We start from the raw sequence: 25132 nt of genomic DNA on the forward strand, positions 1-25132 counted from the left end.
ACAAATTGCTTAGCGACGTTTCTTCCGACTCTACGTTTTGCGCTCAAATTCCGCCGAAACTAACTTTGCATTTCATCCATTCGAGATCTCTAAATAAAGAAACAGCCAAGTATTGAGAGATGCAGTATGAACTTATCTCCCCCACCCCCTCGGGATTGCTGGTTAAATAAGTGACCATTATTTTCCTCGTTTCAAAGGTTAGCAGAATCGTTGGATTATCGCAACAAATTCTTTACGGTATTTTGAGGTCAACTATGCATTTCATCTCTCCGAGGTCGATAAAATACTATTCAATTTCATTCAATTTTAAAAAGGTAAAATCGGACAGAACTTATGGGATGACCTGATATATAATACACACACACACACACATATATATATAATGTATTTATATACATTTACACAGACACACACACATGCTCACATGTATGTATGCGTGTATGTGTGCGTGTGTTCTTTTCGACTCGTGCTGTTTCTTCTCAAATTGTTTGGAGATTTTTTCATTCAAGCCGTGCACAAAATCTCGACCTTTTCATTGGTTAATAATTCAATGACGTCATCACTCCATTCAGTTCAGTCGTCTCTGAAGGCATCCACTTACAGTTATACGCCTCCCTGCCTTCCCCGTCTCTCAGCATTCACGCTCCCATTCTCCTCGTTTACTTGGTCGTTTTAATTTTGACCGATGGAATTTATAAATTTCACTAGACTTTATGGTCATCAGTAGCAAGCTTAGCAGATCTGAAGCACTGATTCAGAAGCACAGCAGGGGGCTTTCTAACCAATCCCTCATTAAGTTCACAAAAAGAAGAAGAAAAAGAAACGTCTAGGGATTGTAAGGACTGGCATGCTTGTTGCTTGTTTTGTTCCTGGGCCAACCTTCATCGATCAGACCATTGATCAAAGGAGACCTCCCCGTCGTCCCCGTCTCGCCTTTTATTCATATGTCCCTCAGTTTTTAAGGTCATAGGCACGCCTCCTCCTCCTCCTCCGCCTCACCAAGTTATTTTATTGAAATAATAAAAAACATTTAATCTAAATACGGATTATTAAGGTTTCTCGTTTACTTCTAGTCACTGGGCTGCGATATTGCTGGAGCAGCATTTGTTGGGTGAATCGCAGAAATCGACCTCAGGACTTACTCTATCAACGTCTTTTGCCGAACCACTTATTTACGGGGACTTAGAGTTACCGGGCTCTTAAGCGGGGACGGAGAAACAGAGACAAGGACAAACATTTGCATGCTTGCACCCCCCACACACACGTATATATATATATATATATATATATATATATATATATATAGGCAAATAAAAATTGAAAACAAACGCGGGAAAATATCGGATCTGTTCAGTTTGGCTCACAGATTTTTTTAATTGATTTTTGATTTTAACTAAACAGTTTGAAACTTCGTTTACTGGTGTAATTTCTCACGCAGAACACGATTTACTTTGAACATTTTTGACTAAATTTCGTATTTTAGAAGTTAACAATACATCTCATAGTTGTAAAAGAAGGCATTTTGAAACTACATACACGTCAACAACGAAAAAGCTAGATGCGGACCCGTAGTTCTGTAGGTCTTTTGAACACCGAAAAACAGCCAAAGCCCCGGGCAGTGTTGTTGAACTGAGCAGCGGATGAAATCTCATACCCTTAGAGCAGAAACGAAGCCTTCAACAGGCTTCTATACAGTTTCCCCTCTACTGAATTTCACTCACAAGGAATTTGATAGACTTGAGATTATTGTATGACACACTTGCGCTAGGTGCCGCATAGCAGGATTGAACTAGAAACAACATTGCTTGTAAGCGAACTTCTCAAGCAGACAGCTAACATCAGGCCTGGGAATATATAAGCGAGAAAACTATTAAGGTTTATGTTTATTTTATATTTTACTGCGGCGGTGAGCGACGCATCGTAGGAGGTTTGAAATGACGCAATTAAGAGGAACAATAAGTGAGTGGGCGACTTGCCACCGTCCGACTGACATTGCTGTGTTTATAGTAAAAAGAAAAAATTAATATTCCTTCCTCTCCGATTTCTCTCTTTTGTTGGTTTCCTCCATAAACTGATTGTTGTTGTTGTTACAGAGAGAGATTGGCGCAGTGCCTGCTGGGAAAGTTGAATCAATCAATGGCATGTCTGAATTGAGAATAGACGAAGTCCTGAATAACAAACCGACGAGTGGGCCTCTACGAGGTCGCTCTCTTTGCTAGAAATATCAGTCAATTCTGCTTCACTGTTTTTTTTAAAAGAAAGGACACATAGGAGCCTGTTGTCATAACTATATAAGATACGATACAAACGTAAGTGGAATGACTTTGCTCATGAGTCTACCTGATCAGGGCCGACCCGGGGCTAAACAACTTGCTATACCAGAAACAACAGCCAAATCCCCCACACAACTGTCTTTGAGAAAAGGGAAGGACATATTGAATAGATGCAGTTTTTGGATAAACTAAGTCTGTATGGTCATGGGTGGAATGCATTAGACTATATACTGATTCAGTCAGAACAAAACTCAAATCGTTCAATGAAGCGTTCAGTTTCCATTTAGCTTACTCTGAAACACTCTCCGACCAAATCCAATGCTATTCACCTTTTTTAAAATCTTATACCCACGCATTTATTTCTTTAAATTCACGATTTACTCGTAGTCACGTTAAATACACATCTGTCGCTTGTGGTGATGGCATCGCGTGTGCATCGTTTTGCATCGATTTCTGATTTCGTACATTTTATTTCCTTATAATGTCCATGGCTGGATTAATGTCAATCGATGATGCCCTGACCACAGCGCAGTCCAAACAATGGCACCTACTTGACCATTCTATTGTCTAATTGAAGACAAATTAAAGACGTGCTGAATGTGAAATAATAGATTTTAAAACTTCAGGTCGGTAGAGCGACATTGAATAACAGATATATGGCGCGTTTATTGGTTGGGTAATTACCTGCATGCCATAGGATGGCTGTTTGTGAGAGTCGGTCGGGCCTACAAGACAACAACAACAACAACAGTGTTGCCGGATGTTAACAACAGTGATTATTTTCATACTTAATTTCAGAGTTGCCAGACCAGTTTCATAAAAACGAGCGCTAAATTTTGAAAACGTATCTGAAGTTATTGCAACTAAATTATGTATTTCACACGCGCGCGTGTGTGTGTGAGAGAGAGAGAGAGAGAGAGAGAGAGAGAGAGAGAGAGAGAGAGAGCGAGAGAGAGAGAGAGAGAGATCAGGGTGCAATAAAGACGACAAAGGAATTTACGCGAAAAGCAGGTAAAAATTACTACGGACGCAGACATGCTCAATCACCCCCTCGTCCGTTATCAGCCAAATATCATTACAATTTCGATACTATCCGACGATATTTATATTAATTTGGCAGTGTCAGCAGCGTGAACTTCTGGGTTCTAAACAAACGTACCAGGACAGTAAAAAGTTAGACAAGGACAATGACAGAAAAAAGCATACGATCTTTAGACTAAACATAAATAACGGACCAAGCAGATTATAAAGATGAGCTTGGAGGAGGTCGAGGAAAACAAAACATACAAATATAGATTTACATAAAATGTCTTTCGACTCAGCGACAAAATTAAAATAAGTTGTGCAAAGTAACCTTAATAGGAAAAATAGTGTGCATTGGGGGGGAAATATTCAGAAAATAATCAGAATAAATAAATAAATAAACCAGGAACGGAAAAAGGAAACGACCTCCCAGATGAAGGTTTAGTTCAAAGCATTCGGGTACACATACACATATCCATTCGTACGTACGTATATACATACATACATACATACATACAAACATTCGTACGTCTATACATGCATAATGGACCGCATCTGTGGAATCGGCGGTCCGTAGAGCGTTGCGTTTCGTCTGATAGCAAACTGACAGAAAGGTTGGCGATGTTCTTTCCGACTCTCTGAGGAGACCTGCATCGAGGGACAACTTGCAAAAGATTTTATCCAAGACTGTATATATGGGGAACGCATGATCAATCCTTGGTCGGGGGTAGCCCTACGTCTTAATAAAGTTGTTATGGGGTCAAGAATGTTATGCCTGAACTCAAAGACGGGAATGCTTCTTTTATCAAGATAGAGTTTTTCGCTCGATAACTGCAGACACTGTGAGTGTGTGTGTGTGTGTGTGTGCCTTCATGTTTACTTCGAAAAAAGTATATTTAATGACTTTGACTAAACAGCGACATCAGATAGCCATATATATTTCCTCTTTTCCCGTCGTTGTATAAAAAAAAAATTTAGGTGACTCAGTTTCAAATCCTGAGTGAAATAAACAAAACTAGTTTATTTATGCTGTTCCTTTAAGAGGTCAAGGTTTCCATTGCACGTTACACACATAGGCTAAAAGACGTTTCAATCAGTTTTGTGTCCGATTTTTTTTTAATTCTGAAAGACCAAATCTTTTTATGATCAAAGGCGTCCTAGGCGTGACCATCCCGCTTTTTCATATCTTGAACTTATATTGTCTTATTTGTTTCAGTCATTGAACTTATTATAGCCATACAGAGATATCACCTCGAAGGGTCTCTTTTGCCGACCCACAAGGCTATGAGGACGTCAACAAACCCACATCGGTTGACAAGTGGTAGTGGAAAAGAAACACACACACGCACACATATCGGCGTTCAATGTTTCCGTCAACCAAATTCACTCACACGGTGCCGCGTTCGTAGCACCTGACACCACGTGGTTGCAAAACAAGCTACATAATCATCACACAGCTATATATATATATATATATATATATTAAAAATGGGGAAGGCCAGTTTATGGGATTACCTTAGGCTTCCCGTTCATAAATTTTCACCGGCCATCCGCTTGGCAGCAAGGTTGTGAAGGAAAGTATCTTGTTTATTCATCATCTTTTAAATCTTAATCTCTTGCAGATTTTTATAGTCCCAGATATCCTGATCATTTGTACCGTATGAATTAAGGATTTGCATTCTCTCCCCAGGAATTCATATTCAGCGATACTTTGCTCCAGACGGATCGCTATGTATCCTGTTGCTCCAATAATAGGGTCCATGGACGTCTTCTTTCTCTTGTATTTTTTCTAAACGATTCTGCCGGTTCACCACCTTTAATATAATAAATAATAAACAAGGTAGCGAGTTGGTGTAATCGTTAGCACGCCAGGCAAAATGCTCACCGGAATTTCGTCTGTCTCTGAGTTCAAATTCCGCCGAGGTCAACTTTACCTTTTATCTTTTTGGGATCAATGAAATAAAGTATATGGGAGAAACTGAAATAGTGTGCAACATGCATTATAAAAGTTATCAATAATCTAAACAAAGGTATTAAACTTTATTATCGCCTAACTTTAAAAATTAGCAAGTATTATATGTTTAAACTCCAAAATAAAGAAAGAAAACCAAAACAAAACGACTCGACATATGAAGTTTATATCAACATTTTAATAGTTGTCATCGTGTTTTTATATATTCGTCACAGAAGCGTCATGACTTATTTAGGATAGCTTTATACAGAGTACGGCAAAGAAGACTCGCTCATTTGACAGGGTGACAAACATTTTACCAACAAATGCACCGTGTGCTCCTGTCCAAACCATATTGATTAAAAAAAACAAACAAACAAGAAAAAGACAATGGAAAAGGCTTAGTGACATGAAGACACCATTATCACCTGCTTAACTTGACTGGCCGTGAAAAATATGGGAAGCTTTTACGCCGCATGTTATACAAACGTCTGCTACTTTACTACAGAAGTTACAGACGCTAGCAATTCCTCATCCTGAAGATGTGACTGAGACAGTCGGGAATTGTTGATAAAGATGATTTAGAGCAACTTTATTGTTCCAAAAACGAACTTAAAGGCTCTGATATACTTTAATAACAATTGTTAAATTAGAACATCGTAGTGTTTTTCAATATTATGCCGGACTAGGGCAGTGAGCTGGCAGAAATTGTTAGCACGCCGGGCAAAAATACTTAGCGGTATTTCGTCCGTGTTTACGTTCTGTGTTCAAATCCAGGCAAGATCGACTTTACCTGTCATTCCTTCGGAGTCGATAAAATAAGTTGCAGTCGAGGTAATAGACTTTTCCCTTCCCGAACTCTCTGGCCTTGTGCCAAAATCTGAAACCGATAATATGCCGGAATGAAAAGCTGTTCCTTATATATACGTGTGTATATATATAATAAATTAACAACTATCATATATTATAGCATATTACAGCTATCATATATTTAAACTATTATATATTATAGCATATATTACAACTAACATGTATTTAAACTACTGCAGAAAATAAAAATAAATAAATAAAACGACTCAAAGTAGGAATGCAATGCCGATTGCGTAATTTATATATTTAATGTCACGCAGAATGTCATGACCAATTTTGAATAACTTTCCATATAAATAAAAGAATCGAAAATTTACATAAGCCTAGAAATTACGAATAGTTTTACTTTTTCTAACGAATAATTCTTCTTACAATATTTAGTAAACTGACACCCTACAAAACATCGTGTAGAAATCCACAGACTGCATAATCAGGACCGGATTTAAACCATGGAAGGCCCGGGGCACTTCGAGTTCGGTAGGCCCCTTATACACAAGAATTAAAATCTTAAAAAATTACCAAATTTAAATCTCAAAACCCATCTATTTCATGTAACTGAATTTGATGAGTTAGCACATTATGTTAATTTCTATAGCGGTCTGAGAGAGTTTTTCGCCAGTCTATCCAACAGTGATAGACTTTACCTACTGACCAATTAAACACGTCTTTGGGCCCCTTTCAGCCGAAAACCTTTTAGTGCAAGCTTTCGGGCCTTGTCACCAGCAACTTCTTTCTTTTCATTAGTTTTAAAGACCCTCTAAACTCTTCAAAATGCTGAGCTTCCTCGGATCTATTTTAAAACGGGGGCACCAGTTTTCATTTATGTTTTAGGTAGTGTTTTTGGTACCGAAAGACTTTCAAACTTCGTATACTTATCTAATTTGTGTTATAGAACAGAAAAAAAATGTTTGTATTCGAATTTATTTCGATAATTTCTACTAATCACTGACGTCTATTCAGTTGAAAACAGTTAGCGCTGTAACGGTGTATATCGTATTAATCCCCTAACCCTAACCCTAACTAGACTGTTAACCGTAACCCTAACCCTAAAACTAACCCGAACTCTAAAATTGTTACACACATAGATACGCACAGCGTAATTTATTATATAAACAATATATGCGTATAAATTACGATTAAACCGGATGAAATATGTCACAGGGAATAACATTTTTATGACCGCCCAGCAGTAACTCTATTCAGCTGAATAGACGTCAGTGATTGGTTGAAATTACAGAAATACGACAACTTTAACATGGAATAACTTGCGATGTACGTTTTTTTGTTAAGAAGACTAAGAGTAAAAGATGTTTTATATGACACATTCTACCAGTGTCCCAAGTTTCAAAGTGTTTCGTTAGTGTTTCGTTAAGAAAATACTGGTGCCCCCGTTTTGAAATAGATCCGCTTCCTCATTTGACGAGGCCATGTAAGAAAAATAATTACAATGGGCAAGCGACAGTGAAAAGATTAAATTCAGTTTGACTCGTCTATTGAAGCTAGTTTTCATCTACCATACCAAATTATATACAACGTGTTGAGAATATGTCACAAAATCATAAACGTTGTGACTCAGAGTTACTGTACTGAGTTATTCTAAGAGTGTAACGAATATTGTATTGTAATGCTAATGAGCGCGGAGAACAAAAGATTAAAAGAGGGTAAAAATATAACCTTATGTAGCTACAAAGACACAAATTAGTAAAGGAGTGTTCTAATGTATTAAAAAACTATGCCAGTGGTTTCAAACTTTTTCACTACCAAGGACCCCTTTTATTTAAATGAGTTTTCCCACGGACCTTAGGATATTGAAAGGTCTGTCAGCTTAACACGTTCACGGACTCCCAGTACTACCTTTGCGAACCACCAAGAGTCTGTGGACCACAGGTTGGGAACTCCTGAACTATACACTGGGTAAACTAGATCAATGGACCTTGACGGAAATGACGTAATTGCCGCGAGTTGAAATGACATAACGGCCGACAGAGACCATTATAGGTGTACGGTACAACAATTTTCAAGGTTTCTGGCATTAGTTACTCGGGGTCACTCCCAAGGTAAATTAAACTGACTTAATTCGTCGTTTTATTGTTTATTTTATAAATATAAAACATGATACATCAGAATTCTGGGATTCTAATATTCAGAAAATTTTCACCTTTAGGCTCTATGTATGTGTGTATGCATGCATGACACACGCACATACATATGTGTGAGCGTGTGTGTTATATAGACAAACATCGTACTGAATATAGTATTTTATTAAGTTATTAAGCTTATAAGATACGATCAATGTTTTTGAAAAATGGCCGAGAAACGCAGCTTATGCTTTATATATATAACTAGAGGTCAGGGTTTTGGCCATGGGCAAATGGTAGCTCAAGCAGTGAAAGTGATTTGTCTAGTGATTAGGGTGACTGGGCACTCGATCAGTGGGTCGTGGGTTCGAATTTTGGATCAAGCAGGCGGAGTAAAGCACATTATTTCACTCAAAAATGTGTGTACTTCGGGATTGCGTCCTATATTCTCAACTTTGGAAACCCAAATAAATTCCAAACAAAATTGAGGTGCGTCAAATAGAGACTGTGGTCGCTTGTCTTGCTAGAAGTACTAGTGAAATCTTCCTCAAACGACACCGTCTTATGAGGTACTCCGGCGAACATTATTGCGCACCCCCCCCCCCCCAAAAAAAACCCAGATGGTCACGTTTGGGATAACTTTGACCACAAGTCTACTCGTGCAAGAAGGGATTAAATTCTGTAGGGAAAAGTAAGGGGAGGGATAGGGGGACCGAATAGAGACATTTAGTTCGGCTATTAACTGTTTTTGCCTTCCATCGCTTTGATAATGAAATGTGTGTACATGTATGTATACATTTATATATCTGTCAAGATGAAGCAATTATCACACACACACGTATATATAGTTACATAATACGCATATGTATATTATGTAATTGTATACAAATGTGTGTATGCATAAACGCACGTGTGTGTGCGCGCGCGCGTAGAGGAGTGAATGGACTAACGAAAGTGGCACTCAACATATTGAGTAGGAGTTGCACGTATTTTGTAACGTTTGACTCAGTTCCGTTTGACTTATGGGTGCGTCCTATATACACACACACACACACACACTCATTGTAGGAGGCAGACAACACTTTGCAGGGCCTCCTACACTGTAATAGTGGGAGGAAGGAAGTTTAAGAAACTTAGAGAGCATCTTCGCAACAAGAGGCAGGTGATGCTGTTAAAATAAACGAAAGACTAAGTGTACCATTAGCAAATGTTACATGGTCGCTCCAACTTTTAGAAATAGCAGCCACAATGCTCTCGAATCACACACAGTAGTTAGTGTCTCACAAAAAGTGAAAGATCACAGTCGTAGATGTACTTTAGATAATCTAATATTTTTTTTACATAATTTGAATAATTTTTGATAATAGATCTGCTCGATCAGGATTGTCTTCGATTTAAAGAACAACTGTAAATATAAGATTACCTAAGGATGTTGTAGTCGAATTAAATTATGTTTAGTTAATATACTGCCGTAGGTAAAGGCGACCTCGGCGGGCAAGTGACATCGCTAAAATATCAGGATTAAATTGAAATTCACACGATAAGATCTAAAAGTACTATCGCAAAGTGTTTTATATCGTGTTTAAACGATTTTGCCACCCACTTACATCTTGCTACAAAGATATTGATAAGAAATATTTCTAACATCGGCATACTGCCACATGGTCGATCAATACTCCGCTGGTAATTATTTCAGAGTCACCGGAAAATAAAAAGCAGACAGCGAACCGAACCCAGAACATGAACAGCCAATAATAAATACATTCTGTCCAACGCAAAAGCAATTTTGTAAATCCACGCTCGGCTGATAATAACTAAGAATTCTAAAATTAATCGAGCGACCTAGACATATTCTTTTTACACTATGATGTAAGCGGTTCAAAGTGAATACGATAATGAAAAGCGCGCGGATGGCTTGATGACTTCCGGGATTCTGCACAATTCTCAGCTGATTATCAAAATATTGCGCCATATATATACATATATATATACACACACACACAATTATAAATTATATATACGTGCGTGTTATATATTGCACAATGAATATCTTTGATTCTGAAATACATGCCAAAAATTGTAAAATTATATACGAGTGTTACAATCATATTGCACAATCAATGACTTCATTGGAAAGTACATAAAATTAAATATAAACACACACACACACACAAGAAGGTTTTGTTTACATGAAAAGATGTATGCAGCAAAGTTGCACTTAAATGCAGCTAAATTTTCAACATTAATGGTGTAATATAACAAATATATGTATGTGTTTATGTGTGTGTGTGGGGGTTGTATCTGTCTAGTGTTGACTGTCAAAAAAAGAGAAAAAAAAGAGTACTCGATACCACAATAGAGAATAATGTTCCCTTTTAGTTGAATCACCCTCTTGTTACTCTACGGTTTACCCGTGAAAATAAGACTCACAAAAGACTGACTCAGCCAAAATAAAATCTATTATGTATATGGACATGACTGTGTGGCAAAGAAAGTTCACTTTCTGACCACTGGTTTCAGGTTCAATTGTGTAAGGACTTTCAAGCGAGATCGTTGCCAGTGCCGCTGGACAGGCTCCTGTGCAGGTGGCACGTAAAATATACCATTTTGAGCGTGGCCGTTGCCAGTACCGCCTGACTAGCCCTCGTGCCGGTGGCACGTAAAAGCATCCGCTACACCCTTGGAATGGTTGGCGTTAGGAAGGGCATCCAGTTGTAGAAACTCTGCCAGATCAGATTGGAGCCTGGTGTAGCCATCTGGCTCACCAGTCCTCAGTCAAATCGTCCAACCCATGCCAGCATGGAAAGCGGACGTTAAACGACGATGATGATGATGAATGTCATTTATTTACAATATTCAGTGGAAACAGGTCTGGCCCTGGAGGAAATATTTCCTTACTAGGAAACGGGTAAGAGTTGGCGACAGGAAGGGCATCCAGCCGTAGAAAGTCTGCCTCAAACTTCATTCACTCCATCCAAGAACAGAGAAGTGAACGTTAAAACAACGAGGATGATGGGCGACGGGGAAGAGAGTAAATCGCGTTAATGATCAAAGTAGGGGAGACAACCCAACCATTATAATTCAGACGCGACACCTCAGCGGGAAGTAAATCGGTTTCCGCACGAAGACAATGTTTTGGTCATGTGAGTCATTAAAAGTAATACTGAAAGGGTGTAGAGATCAGAGACCAGGGAGTTCCTCCAGTTGAGCTGCTACTTCTCCCCATTAAGAGGTCACAGTTCCAGTATTGGGGGCATATGGTAGGAATGTAGCAGGAAAGAACTGCAAGACAGATTCTTCAAGTGTGAGACCAGTGGCAGACCAAGAATGAGATGGTTGGATAATATCTGTAGGGTCAGTTGGCCGTGGTTGGGAATCCAGCTGGAAAGCATAATGATGGGGACTTTAAAAAGGAGCTGCCCGAGGACTCCACACCCACAACTAGTGAGTGGAAAAGATTGGATGGAATTGTTTAAGAGAATTGGAAAAAAAAAAGAAAAAATACACAGAAGATAGAAAAAATGTACATTCATATATTTTAAATCTTAATTGGAAAGCATAAAGTTTACTTCCTAATCATTTCGTTAACAAAGTTCACATTTTATTGACAAAAGCGTAATGTATGATGTGATGCTACATTTGGTCAAAAATGTTATTTCTAGACCCAAGATTCACAAAATATCAAGAGATCCATGACATGTGAGATGATAAAAAATATGAAAGGTGCTTAAAAAATGACAAAATTTTCAAAGAAACTGAATGTTTACAACTGGATTCCTTTCAAATGTGAAAGAAGAACAAATAGAGTCCAGTGAGTTTACTTAGAAACAAGATATGTTTATGGACAACATTTGAATTGATGGCTTCAGAATCAATAACTGAATAACATACACACCTATTGCACCATACTTGTATATAATGGCGCAGAGGGCCTCAAGCCAGAGATGTTTAAGGAACAACTGAAGACTTCTTGTAGTTTAAGTGGGGACAAAATAAGCTTGGTGGAACTGATCTCTTTCCAAGCTGTGTTCACAAGAATGGATGGAATATAGAACTACGAGTTCAAGAAACAGTCATGGACTTTGCAATAATGCCATCAGTATTCCCAGTTACGATACGTATCCTTGAAATAATATAAATTAACAGGAATTGCAATAAGTTCTTAGTTTAGGAAGCTTGAATCAAATGCATATAACCTCTGCTCTGAGAGTGACAGCTCAAATAAAGAGGAGGAAGATGTGAGGGCCATTTCGAATCATTGTCCTTCATTATAAACATCTCATCAGTTTGATTAAGCCACAAAACATCCATTCAGCTCAAAGCAATATATAAAAGCCAGACCTCGAGGAGGAGGAAGAAAATAATGTCTGTCTGTGTTGGCAAAAATTATTTAATGAAGTTTGAAAATTTGGATAAGTTGATTTGCCACGGGGAGATGAGAAGACAGATGTTTGGAGCAAAGCCCTTCGTTAGAGTAAAAGAAAACGTTTTTCTTCCTCTCTCTCTTCCTGCGAAGATGCTAGGTCCATCATCTTACCACACAAATTCTTCAAATTTTTCTAAATAATTTGTATAGATTTGTCTTCTAACGACTTGACATTAGCAAAATGTTTCTTTTTTTTTTTTTTTTATATCAATTAGTTGAGTTCGTTTAGTTCACGAGGAAGGGCGCTCATTTTCCTGTGCTTCAGATGTTCTGTGATGATTTGGCTAAACTGAGGATGTTGTAGTAACTGGTAAGCCAGAGGAAGTAAAAACTGGATGGTGGAATTGAAGATGTCACCACCAAAACAAAAGAGGTTGATTCCCAGCTCTAAGCCTTCACCATAATCACATTCATCATTTGCAAATTGAATCAAAGTCATCAGTTCTTGTAATGGCTCAAAATTTTGGTTTCTGTCTTCTTCAGTTTTACTGTCAAGAATCTTCTGGAACATTCTCTTCAAAGCAGCTGGAAGAAGAAAAAAAGGAAATAAACATCTGTAAGTTGAAGGATGTGGCAAGGATCAAAATAAACATATGTAAAGATATATTTTTATGATGTTCCTCTACAGGAGTCAAACATCAACAACTTCTACACAATCATACTTTTTATTTGAGAGTCACTACAGTTCCTGTGGAGTCAGAGGAGGATTCTGAAGACATATTCCAAAACAACTGAGAGTGTCTACTTGTTGTGTGGCTGCTGTGTACTGGGAGACGGGGAGTTTAGTCAGAGAGAGAGAGAGAGAGAGTCAGTCTTCATACTATAAATATGAAAGTCACCTTCAATGATACAAATAGTTAAAAAAAAAAAGAACAAAAGAGAAGTTTTTAAGCAAGATCTACCTGGAGTTTCTGGTATTGGACGGTAACCAACTTCATTCTTGTCTAACTTGACCACAATTCCAGCACCATGGAAACCTTTGCATACTGTTTTCTTGTCTCGTTCCTTCATCGATTTGGTTTTCAACTCCAGATTGAAGTCAAGCTTTTTTGCCCATTCAGTTAAATCTGATTGGAGTTGAATGGCAGCAGATTGCTTTGGTTTGGCAAGTTTCTTTGATTTAATGCTTTCAGCCAAATAGAAACTGGAATGGGAAGAAAAATACCAAAATGGAATTATTTGTCCTAACTTCAGCAAAACATTTCATTATGAAAAAATATATATACAAACACACACACACACATATATACATACATACACATGTATACACACACACACACACACACATAAATACATACATACATACACATGCACACACACAATTTTCTCATCTACTCCGAAACCTCTATGTGTCTACTTGAAATGCTAAAAATAGCAACCAAGTTGCTCCCTCTCAAATCACACTGAAACAACTTTAACATGGGATACAAAGAAGTAGGTTATCCTATCTCTGAGAAACTTTAATGAGTGTAGATCTGATCAATCAGGGTTTATCTAGGCTGGAACTGGTTGGAAACAAAATCAAGAAAAGCCAACAGTTCATGAGGAAATGTCCACTTACAATACCAGTCACAGGTTACATTATACAAACATAGATCAACCCTAGCACTTGATGCGAAATGGTTTAGCACAAGGAAATGTTGGTCTTCTAGTAATTCTTGCCCCAGCTAGATTACTTTATGTGGACCCTCGTACTTCACTGGTCCTTAATTTTACTGATCCCAGAAGGGAGAACTTCACAACATAGAGAGCTTGCTATTAAATAGCACAATAAATTTTGTCCAACACTCTACCAATTCTAGTGACAAGTCTAATGTGCAGTATGTTATAAAGGGGTATCTTAGTTTAATAGTACATGGCATTCAGCTAGAATTTGAGAGGTACAGGGTTCGATCCTCTGTAGAGGCTTGCTGGTCACATATTTCACTGGCAGTGCCCCAGCATGGCCACAGCCTTAAGGCCAAAACATGTAAAAGAGTAAAGACAGAACACAGTAATATAAAACTATGACAATGCTGTGTTACCTGAGAGCTGCAAAAAGGTTTTCACCACGTGGAATGATGGCAGGACTTTCTTTGGCAGAATTAGCAGCAACAAAGACTGGTGCCTCTGTCGGGACATCTCTGTAATTCACAAGAAAACCATAAATTCAAAAGGGAGGGTGCTTCTCAAAAAGGCAGTTTATTTCCACGGAAACATGGAAAGAAAATGATTAAAATTTTCTTACCTGAAATAACCTAAATGGAATTGAGTTGTGTCATCGCCACGAATTACTGTCTGGAACTCTGGAGGGTCCAGGTAATAGCGCCAGTGAATGAGGTAGTTAGGGTAACGACCCTTGCTGTTTTTGCCATTTAATTGCTTGTGTTTACCAGCCAAAATATCAAAAGGTCCAACTAACTGGAACCCAAGAACATTACTGAAGCAATCTGGAAAAAGAAAAATTTCTTAAAATTAAAATTAACTGAACAAAAGATACATAATGATAGCAAGACATGGATGATGAATGTAGAGGCTATGTGAAGGCTGGAAAATGCACACTGGACACTCTGTACAGTGGTTGGTCACAGGAAGGGTTAAACAACGACAGTCTATTTGTCTGTTAAGCCAACAAGGAACATTCTACAGTCATGTGACCTGCTAGAAACAGCAGCTGAGTCTACCTCAAATAATGCTGTTTAGTTTTTAAGAAACAAAGACACAAAGTAACAATCCTGGATAGATTCAAAGTGGAGCAAAAAAAAGAAACAGGATGGTCATGGCTGGAACATCAAAAGTTTGTCTAGTTGACCTGTGGTTCAACAACAACACAAAGAATAAATAACAAAAAAAAATACAACAGATCTTACTGGTGGGATTTTCTGGATTAGTTGCTTCACAGAACTTCCAGAGTTCATAAAAATCGTCTGGCATGTCAAATAAGAATTTCTCACGAATGTTTTCCTTGATGTCTTCAGGGGAAGGTGGAGGCGTTAAAGTTAACTCTTCTTCACATTTATCTGAAAAGGATTAAAAAGATAAAAAGTCTTTGTAAAACGAAATGTGATTAAAAAAAAAAAAAAAAGAAACCCTTTTTGATATCCGCCTTTCCTTGCTGAAGCAGATCCCCTGCGACCAAATGCCCTTCCTGTCAGCAACACTCATCTGTTTCAAAGGAAAGTAACATTTATCGTTGATGGCCAGACACGGAAGAAATGAAAGACACCACTTGTATGACAGTGACACTCATTTACAACTATCGTATGATGTTGAGATCAGGAAACACAATCACACCCCCACACACAGTGGGATTCCTTGCTCAAGTTGCCGTGCGATTGGACTAAACCCGAAGTCTTTTTTAAAATAATGTATATCTATGGGATCGACAGATGTATACAACACAATTTGGCAGAGGACCAGCAATTTCAAGAAAAGGAGTTGGTTACATCGACACCCAGTAACCACCTGGTCCTTTTTGCCCAGTGTGTTAATGATTGTCTTTATACAAGATATTAGGAAAATATAATGCTCACCTTGGCTTCCTTTATCCACGGGTTTGCTAGATTCCCCTGATGTTCCAGGGAGGCTCTCATCCTGCAGCTTTGCATCATCACTTGTCTTTTCAGTCTCCCTTAATACATCAGTGTCATCATCAGATGATGTAGACCCCGTTTTATGTGGATCTAATTTGGGCTTTTTAGAAAAAGGCTCTGTATTATCCTTTGCAATAGAAGAAAGTTTGCATTTATATATATATACACACACATACATACATATACATAACATATATAACTGGGACGCTATCAGTTACGAAGACACAGGTTCCAGCTGATAGCCAATCAACAGAACTACCTGCTTCTGATATCAAAATGAGTAAGACAAGATTAGGTAAATTTACCTCTTCAATTCTCCAGAATTATATTTGGAAAAAGACTCATACACATTAATATCCATCCATAGACATCGGAAAGATAAGGAATTTTGTTTTTAAATATCTCGGTCAAATGAATGAGGCTCATGTTAAAATGGCATACAGAAACTCGACTAATTAACAAAATAGACGTTAGTATGACAAAAATTGACTCGGAATGCAACACAGAAAAGAATATTGATTGTTAAACACCCAAAATTATTTAGATACTTTTTATTAGCAATCTCAATTACAATCGGGTCAAATTTGAGAAAAAAATTCTTGGAGAAAAAAAAAAAAGGTACCTATCACCTCTGCTTCAAACTCTTTCAATTCCAACAACAATGGTGACCAATTTTTATTTCTGAGGATGATGCAATACTTGCAAGGTAATGGTTTCAAATAGGTAGGGAGACAGTTACGAGGAATCAGAGACTACTCATTTTGTTCGTCGCACCAATAATAATAAACTTTTTGCATAGTGCTCTGGTGCACTACAACCAGTCGGAAAAAGGTAAAAAAAAAATTTGCGGGTGGTGGGGTGGGGAATAGAAAACAGCAATATGTAAAAAAAGGGGGCAATGATAACCAAACGTGCATTCGTAATAGAAATATAACCCCAAAAGGGAGAAGATTGAACAGCAAAAGTCATAAAGAGGAAATACATTAGGAGTAGATTGGGGAATTTCGGGAAACGGAATTTTTGAGAGATGCAGTGTTTTAAAAGAGACGTGGTTAGTTTATTTCGATGGAAGGATTTCTAGAGATGCAATGATCTACCTATGTGCCACAAATCCATCAAGAAAGAAATTTTGGCGAAGCTATATTTTAGCGGGCAGTGAAATACTTTTAGTTTGCTTGTTAAGATTTCTTTGTTATACGCAACAAAATACCTAAACATGTTTTCATGGAACATCAAAGTTTCATCTTGTTCTTTTTAAATCTGTAAACATTAACCTTTTGTTTTACATTTTCAAATAAAATAACCCAAACAGTCATTGGATCCCTTTTAATAAACCCCTTTTTCATATAAGAACATGTTGCCGTTTCTATGGTTTCAAAAATAAATAAAAACTTGAAAAGTGATACTGAGAATTTTTCACGCGCCATAAATATATTCTAGCAGGTATTACAATAAAAATGCAACCAATATATCAGCGACTGCATTATCTAATATATCTTTCCTTTGTAAAAGACTATAGTAAGGTAATAAAAGAAGTCTGGCTGTTATTTCAAGCAGCTCGAGCTGCGTAGGCAGGAAGTGTCAGAAATTAGAAGGATAACAGAAAATACGTGTCGTTTATCTGTTTGGCAAGGAATATTCTAACATATGTGAAACGATTCTGAAGAGAAATTTGTAGGATGAATAAATAAAAAGGGGGTGACATTTGGCGGGAAACTCGAGTTGTTTACAATATTATTACACGTGCTGAGACAATAGATGAATATGTCAAACTGACCTGGTCATCCTGGCTCTGCTGCTCTTCACTTTCAGGTTTATTTGGGTGGCGGTATTCCCGCAAGTGATTCGGATTCTTCCTATAACATTTCTCACCATATTTACACATTGGTCGTTTATCTTTATTCGCCGTGACAACGGTGACGGGATTTACAGCTGCCATGTTTAAACTAAGAAATTTATCTCCTAGAACGGAGAGTTCGTTGCTCTTTCAACAAGAAGCAATGTTTCGGGCCAGTAAAGCGACCGGAACCTCTTAATTGCTAACCGTAGCTTTCGTCTTTTATAATTGCATCCTCACCTGAGAAGCTTTGGGACTCGCACACACCTCTCCACTACTCCCAAGTTGACTGGTATGAGAGGTCATCCTTAGTCGTAAAGCAATTCTTGACACTTTGGAAAGGAAAATCTTTTCCTTCTGTAATTCAAGCTATCATTTCATTTTGGGCCCTTCTCATTTTCTACTTTTAAATCGGCATATATCTCTCGAGTCATTTTTGTCTGGCAGTACAGGCAACCACTACTTCGCTGAAAAGGTCTAATAGGACTGAAACATGTCCAAAGTTGTCATCATGCTGCCAAGATCAGACTCATTCTCTACATAATTACCTGCATACTAATTTGGTTGGTCTGGGGCCATAGTAGAAGACACTTGCCCAAGGTGCCACACAGTGGGACTGAACTTAACATCACATAGTTAGGAAGCAGACTTCTTGATACCCTGGTTTACAGCATTAAATTACAAGCAACCTGGGAACATTTCCTGCGAGCTGAGTCAAGCTGGTTAAGTCCTTCCAGGGATGGGAAAATTGCAGAACCTTTTTAATTAGATGTCTGTTATCTTATTGACTCAGACAACCATGTTCTCTCCCCTCTATCTTTCTCTTCTCCTCCTTCTATCACTCTTCCAAGTGAGCTGTTATTGAATTTCACTCTTACATCTTCCTTCGGCTGCTTGAAATAACCATGGTAAACTTCTACATTGCCTTTTAGCCTGTTAGAAATAGCAGCCAAATATCCCTCAAACTACATTATACTGCTTAGAAAAAAGAAATGGGGGACTTATTGAGTAATGTAGTGCTAGTATACACCCTGTATGAAAAAATAAGATGAAATGGTCATGGCTGGGAAGCCTTTATTCATACATCTCCTTACTAAGGGCCAAGATAGGGCTAAACCATCACAATAGCAATAAATATTGTGTGAAGACAGATAATATAATAATAATAATAATAATAATAATAATGAAATTATTGTCTACAGTGCTCAGGTCAACCGTTTAGCATTCAGATTTCTCTGTCAAATCTCATTTATTCAGGCAAAGCAATGTCCTCATATTAGCCTTGGGATCTTTAGACTTATGAGATGCTCACACAACTGGCCAGTGGGCCCATGCTTTAAGACAAGGAGGAAAAGGGAGCTGCCAGTACTGCTGATTCTGAGAGAGAGAGAGAGAGGATGATTGATCCCAGTACTCGATTGGTACTTTATTTTATCGACCCAGAAAGGATGAAAGGCAAGGTAGATTTTGGTGAGGTTTGAACACAGAGTGCAGAAGGTTGAAGTGAATATTGCAGTCTATTTGACAGGCTAACAACTCCACCAATTGGCCACCTTTTATTAATGAAACAAAAACACCAAATATTTGATAGACAATAGTTTAATAAGTATAAATCACATTCATGGTTTACATAGTTTTACTACAAATATTAACAGCATTATTATTATTATCATTATTATTATTACAAAGAATTTGATAGTGAGGGACATATTTTTAACACTTGTTACCAAAAGAAAAGAAAGTGTTACATAAAATATTAGGTTCAAATTTTGGCACAAGGCCAGCAATTTCCAGTGGGGTGGGGTAAGTCGATTATATCGACCCCAGTTTGCAACTGGTACTTATTTTATCATCCCTAAAAGGATGAAAGGCAAAGTTGACCTCAGTGGAATCAGAACTTAGAATGTAAAGACGTATGAAATGCCACTCAGCGTTCTGTCTGGTGTGCTAACGATTCTGCCAGCTGACCACCCTCCTCTGGTACATAGAGTAATATCTTTTCTTGACAAAAGGACAATTGATGTTTATCAACGAGAAATATAATTTTCATACTTTTAGCCATTTTGTCACATCTGAGGAGATGAAAGGAAAAACTGAGCCTTTATTATTTGAATAGCTTAGTTAAAGGAGGAAATGTAGCATCTCTGACCCTTTTCAGGGACTGCTAGGCAGGAATTCTCCTCAAACTGGACACCTGGCCCCAAAACTTCCAGCAAAGTGGACATTGCTAAACACTTTCAGAGTGACCAAGTGATGGTGATTATTAAACTGGATAACAAATTAAACCCCAACAACCTCAAAACAGGATTAGTAATCCCTTCAGTGAGGATTCTTCACAGTTTCTGTCAACCAGATTTTGATTAATCTGAAGTTTTGGTGAAAGACACTTGTTTAAAGTGCCACACCCGAGATTGAACCTGATGCTATGTAGTTCCAAAGCAAACCGTTTAACCACTGAGTCAAACCCTTGAAATGGGAAGACAAGAGAAACTAGGGAGATCGATCTAGGTCTGCTCCTCTACTCTTCCTGCCAACTCGATTTGTACTTTATTTCATTTGGTACCCCTAAGGGTTGAAAGCAAAGTTCTACCCAGTGGATTTGAACCTAGAACGTAAAACCAGAACACGACCAAATATTAGACTTCATCAGTTTGTGCATTGTTCCTGCAGTTCTTCTAGTCTTCCTGCTACCGTCATAACAGACAAATGCCCAAAGAAAAAAAATCTATATTTTTTTGTAAAAAAACAAAAAAACTTCTTTCCCCATGTTCATTATTTTATTAAAAATTTTTCAATATTTGAAACACAAAAATATGACACGTCATCATTTACAGTATAAAATTAACAAGGAAAATACATTTTTTCTCTTCATACAAAAAGCTTATAACTAAACTCAGTCTGAATTAGTAAATCCTTGATTCTCAGACTACTACTACAAATAATAATAATAATACAAATGACCACACTCTTAACTTTGGCCTCTCAAGACCAATAGAGACCTACTACTACTACTACTACTATATATATATAAATGGGAGCTAAAATACTTAATATGATGAGCCATGGAAAAGAATTTTGACTTAATTATAATTACACCCGTAATGAAGAGCAAAAACAATCATTAATTGTTAATGACAAAGTTGTGTATAAAAAAAAAGGGGCAAGGGAGACAATTCCGAAATCCAATTATAAAATGCAGTGAAGAGCTTGATCAATGAATGACACAATTCCATTCAGTTATTGCTGGTATGAAATATATTTTACTAAAGAAAGAAAGAGAGAGAGAGAGTAAAGCGTGTTTGCCAACATAACATGGCAGTCCTGGTCTGGAGATGATGTCTCCTGGGGTTAAATTACAGCAACATTCGTCCTAAACCAGGATTGCCATGTTATGTTGGCAAACAATCTTTACTCCAAAGTACTGTTGCTGAATATCTCACGTTCTGAGATTTAAAAATAGTGATTTTTCTAATTGAAGTGATACTCAACTATTTCTCTAGGGACGTTAACAAGCTACCTCCAAGGTAAACATAGGCACATTCTAGAAAATAGCAATTTTAGGATCTGTAAACATTGTTAGTGTATTCTTCCATGAAATATTTTTGCTCATCATAAATATATTTGTTGACGCTGAACATTTTTATTAACCTGACACATTCTCATTAACCTTGATCATTCCTCGTTAACTGTGAATGCCTCTGCATGTTTCCCATTGTTAACACCCTCGTTTAGCCTGAACACTTCCAGGCATCTTTTCCAAGTTGTCTCTCCAAATTCTTGTTTTGAAAAAGGAAACTCTTGATGCATTTTTCAAACCATGACAATAATAATAATAATAATAATAATAATAACAATAATAATAACAATAATAATTGTTTTTAATTTAGACAAAAAGTTTGAAATTTATAGGAGGAAGTTAGTTGATATCATTGACAGGATTTGAACTCACAATCCACAGAATCATTGCTAAATACCATAAAATATTCTATCTGATGTTTAACAACTCTGCCAAGCTAGTAATAGTAATAATTCTTTCTACTATAGGCACAAGGCCTGAAATTTGTGGGGAGGGGCACTAGTTGATTAAATCAACTGCATCACTAGCACTTAATTTATGAACTCCAAAAGGATGAAAGATAAAATCAACTCTGGCAGAATTTGAACTCAGAAAGACAGGTGAAATGCAGCTGGGCGTGGTCGTGATTCTGCCAGCTCACTGCCTTAATAATAATAATAATAATAATAATAATTTTTTCTGTGTAAGGCAAGAGGATAGAGACAATGCAATTGACAACTTGTGAATCACTGATTTTTTATTGAACTTCAGTCATTGAACTGTGACCATGCTGGAGCAATGCTTTCAGAATATATAAGTAATTACATCAACCACCAGTACTCATTTTATTACCTTCAAGTATGAAAGGATAAGATGGACTTCATTGGGATTTGAACTCAGATTGTAAAAACGCATGTTTAAAATACCACAAAATGTATGAGCTAATGAGAAAACTATGTGGTCATTTGACCAGCAAGAAATAGTAGTCAAATTTTCTTCTGGGTTCTTTGTATAGAGGAAATGGACTTGATGTTCATGGTTGGAATGTCTTTGATCAAAGGTCTGCTTGACCAGGACTGTTCAACGACAACAGCAACTAAAATGTATTTTATCCAATGTTTTGTGATTTTTGACATTTACTAAAAGAAAAGATCTCTTTTTAAGTGGGTTTTTCTTTTACAAAACCATCATCTACAAGCTTCCACATCTTTCCATGTTTTGTGTAATCTTTTCTATGAAGTTCAAGGGTTTCGATGTTGTTGTTTTTTTTTCAAAATCCAGATCTAATAAGAAGGTCCACTATTGCTGTAATTAATCTCTTATTCATAACCAACTTGTTCTCTCCACTGCTTCTTCATCCATAAGCTTTGTAAGCACAAACGAGCAGAGTCAGACCTCTAGTGTATAAAACACCTGTTAATACTCATGAGCATGTTTCTCATTCCATTTGTGCTCTTTCATTTGCATAAATTTGAATTGCACATTCACATTGAGCCTCAACATGGTCTCTTGACTTGCTGGAAGTAGAAGCCAAATTTTCGTTACATCTTAAAAGAAATTGATAAGTGTAATATTAGCTGTGTGATACCTACATTTGACAAAATAATCTCAATGCTAAACGTTTAAATTAATTCTTGAGCTTTTTTCTTTTGCATTTCTTCTTCTTTTATTCACCTTTTTCTAACTTGGAAGATGTCCTCACCAGCATCTTCTCTCTTCTGTAACTGGAGTAGCCATGTATCTCTCCTACAGCAAGACACCTGTTCCTCCTGGCCCTTCATCAGATTAGAACCTCTCATGCCCGGTATAAAGCCACCCCTCTCAATTGGGAGGGGCCTTGCCTTGTGAGTTCCTTTGTGATTTCATGGGTGCCAGTGCCTCATATAAAGCACCTGGGACATTCTGTAGTGATTGGCAGCATTAGGAAAGGCATCTAAGCTTAGAAACTATGCCAAAGCAGACAACAACAGCTTGCTACTCTTCTCTGGCTCGCCAACGCCTGTCAAACTGTCAAACCCATGCCAGCAAGGAAAACGGACACTGAATGGTGATGAAAATGACCTTCCAGTACTTGATTGGTCCTTTATTTCATTTACCCTGCCAGAATTAAAGGCTAAACTGGCCTTGATGGAATTTGAACTCAGAATGTAAAAGTCCATAACTAAGTACCACAAGGCATTTTGCTTCAATTCTTCAATGATACCAGTTTTCTTTCTTATTTTATTGTATTTGTTTTTTATCAGCCCCTGACACAATAAAATTGAAACACTGAAACCCTAGGAAATTGGTAAGGGTCTGCACCAGCAAAGTACAAAAAAGTTCACAAAGTGGAATAAATCAATCTGCAGTGATGAAGTCTTGCACTATAAAGTCAGATAAAAGTCACGAATAATTTATGCAGAGGAGTCACGAATAATTTATGCAAAGGAGTCACGAATAATTTATGCAGAGGAGTCACGAATAATTTATGCAAAGGAGTTACAAATAACTTATGGAGATGAATCACATATAATTTACCCAGGGTTTCCAAATAAGAGATGAAACTTAAGCTGTGTAGAAGTCATAACTCAGGCTTAATTCTTTTGATACCAACCTGCCCCTGGTTCTTTAATACAAACTTTCATGTTTTAAAGCAATCTGAATTAACAACTTCCATCAAAATTTCATGTTAATATATGTTCAGAACATCAGGTGAATTAATGACAAAAGTCATTTGATTAAATTTTGCATTTTTGTACAAATTAAGTGACACAAAGGCAGTGTGTTTGAAGAGAAACATAATAAAAAAGGGAGAAAGGTGACACATAAATTATGCAAAGTAGAGGTGATAAGTTACAAAGTGATCACATAGAAGTTAATGGGAGTTCAGATGTAATTATGTAGTTATGCAGAGGTCATACAATAAATTATGCAGGATTATGCATAGGAATCTCATCACTCTGTGGCCTACAAGAAAATATTGATTCACAATACTAATAATGACTTAATAAAAACAACATTACTACAACCACCACCACCACCACCATCAGTCAACAACAACAACAAAAAACCCAGCAATAACAATGAGCCACAAAGGAAGGCTCAACTTCCTAGAAATAGCAACCAAATCCTTCCCACCATGACACCCTAGCATCTTCATAAGAAGACACAATAGTGTAGTCCTAGATACACTAATGCACTGAATAAAAACACAGGGTGGTCACAGTAGCACTGCCTCTGATCATGGGCTTTTCTCAGGCACGTCTGACCAGGGGCTAAACAATCCCAATGTTAACAAACTAACTTTCTGTTTGAAACACTTTTGTAGCTTCTTTGAATCACTGTTTAAAACCCACATGTAGCATTCAAAAAAATAGGGTCCAGGTAGGGTCTTAAAACCTAAATTTTGCATAGGAACAACACAACCTCGTTAAAGACAAGATAATCACATCATCGTTAACAACAATAACAAAAATCAAGGTTATTTCTAATGCTGTTTATCACTTAAAAGTTACAAACAAATAAGAATTCAAACAAAGAAACATATATACATATACATATATATAT

At 37.3% G+C, this 25132-nt stretch overlaps 1 protein-coding gene and 1 long non-coding RNA gene across 2 annotated transcripts in view; one reads left to right on the forward strand and one right to left on the reverse strand.

Moving 5' to 3' along the window:
- The window catches only part of LOC128250359 (uncharacterized), a 125590-nt gene that overhangs the window by 85316 nt on the left and 15142 nt on the right, over positions 1–25132 (forward strand). The gene's annotated exons all lie outside the window — the stretch shown is intronic.
- On the reverse strand, positions 11775–18173 carry LOC106877545 (histone PARylation factor 1). Its single transcript, XM_014926473.2, has 7 exons — positions 17971–18173; positions 16134–16320; positions 15471–15620; positions 14849–15050; positions 14646–14744; positions 13524–13765; positions 11775–13146 (listed from the first exon to the last, which is right to left on the reverse strand). The coding sequence occupies exons 1-7, from the start codon at positions 18130–18132 to the stop codon at positions 12833–12835; spliced, it is 1356 nt and encodes a 451-aa protein (XP_014781959.1). The 5' UTR covers positions 18133–18173; the 3' UTR covers positions 11775–12832.

Source organism: Octopus bimaculoides, chromosome 20, assembly GCF_001194135.2.
Source record: "Octopus bimaculoides isolate UCB-OBI-ISO-001 chromosome 20, ASM119413v2, whole genome shotgun sequence".
NCBI classification, from domain to species: domain Eukaryota; kingdom Metazoa; phylum Mollusca; class Cephalopoda; order Octopoda; family Octopodidae; genus Octopus; species Octopus bimaculoides.

Bases quoted from the DNA above. Each gene is read 5' to 3' on its own strand.
- LOC106877545 (XM_014926473.2), bottom strand. From the start codon at position 18,132: ATGGCAGCTGTAAATCCCGTCACCGTTGTCACGGCGAATAAAGATAAA. The intron at 16,321-17,970 runs GTCAGTTTGACA...TCTATTGCAAAG, and splicing joins AGCAGAGCCAGGATGACCAG to GATAATACAGAGCCTTTTTC. The intron at 13,766-14,645 runs GTAACACAGCAT...TTCCCATTCCAG, and splicing joins AACCTTTTTGCAGCTCTCAG to TTTCTATTTGGCTGAAAGCA.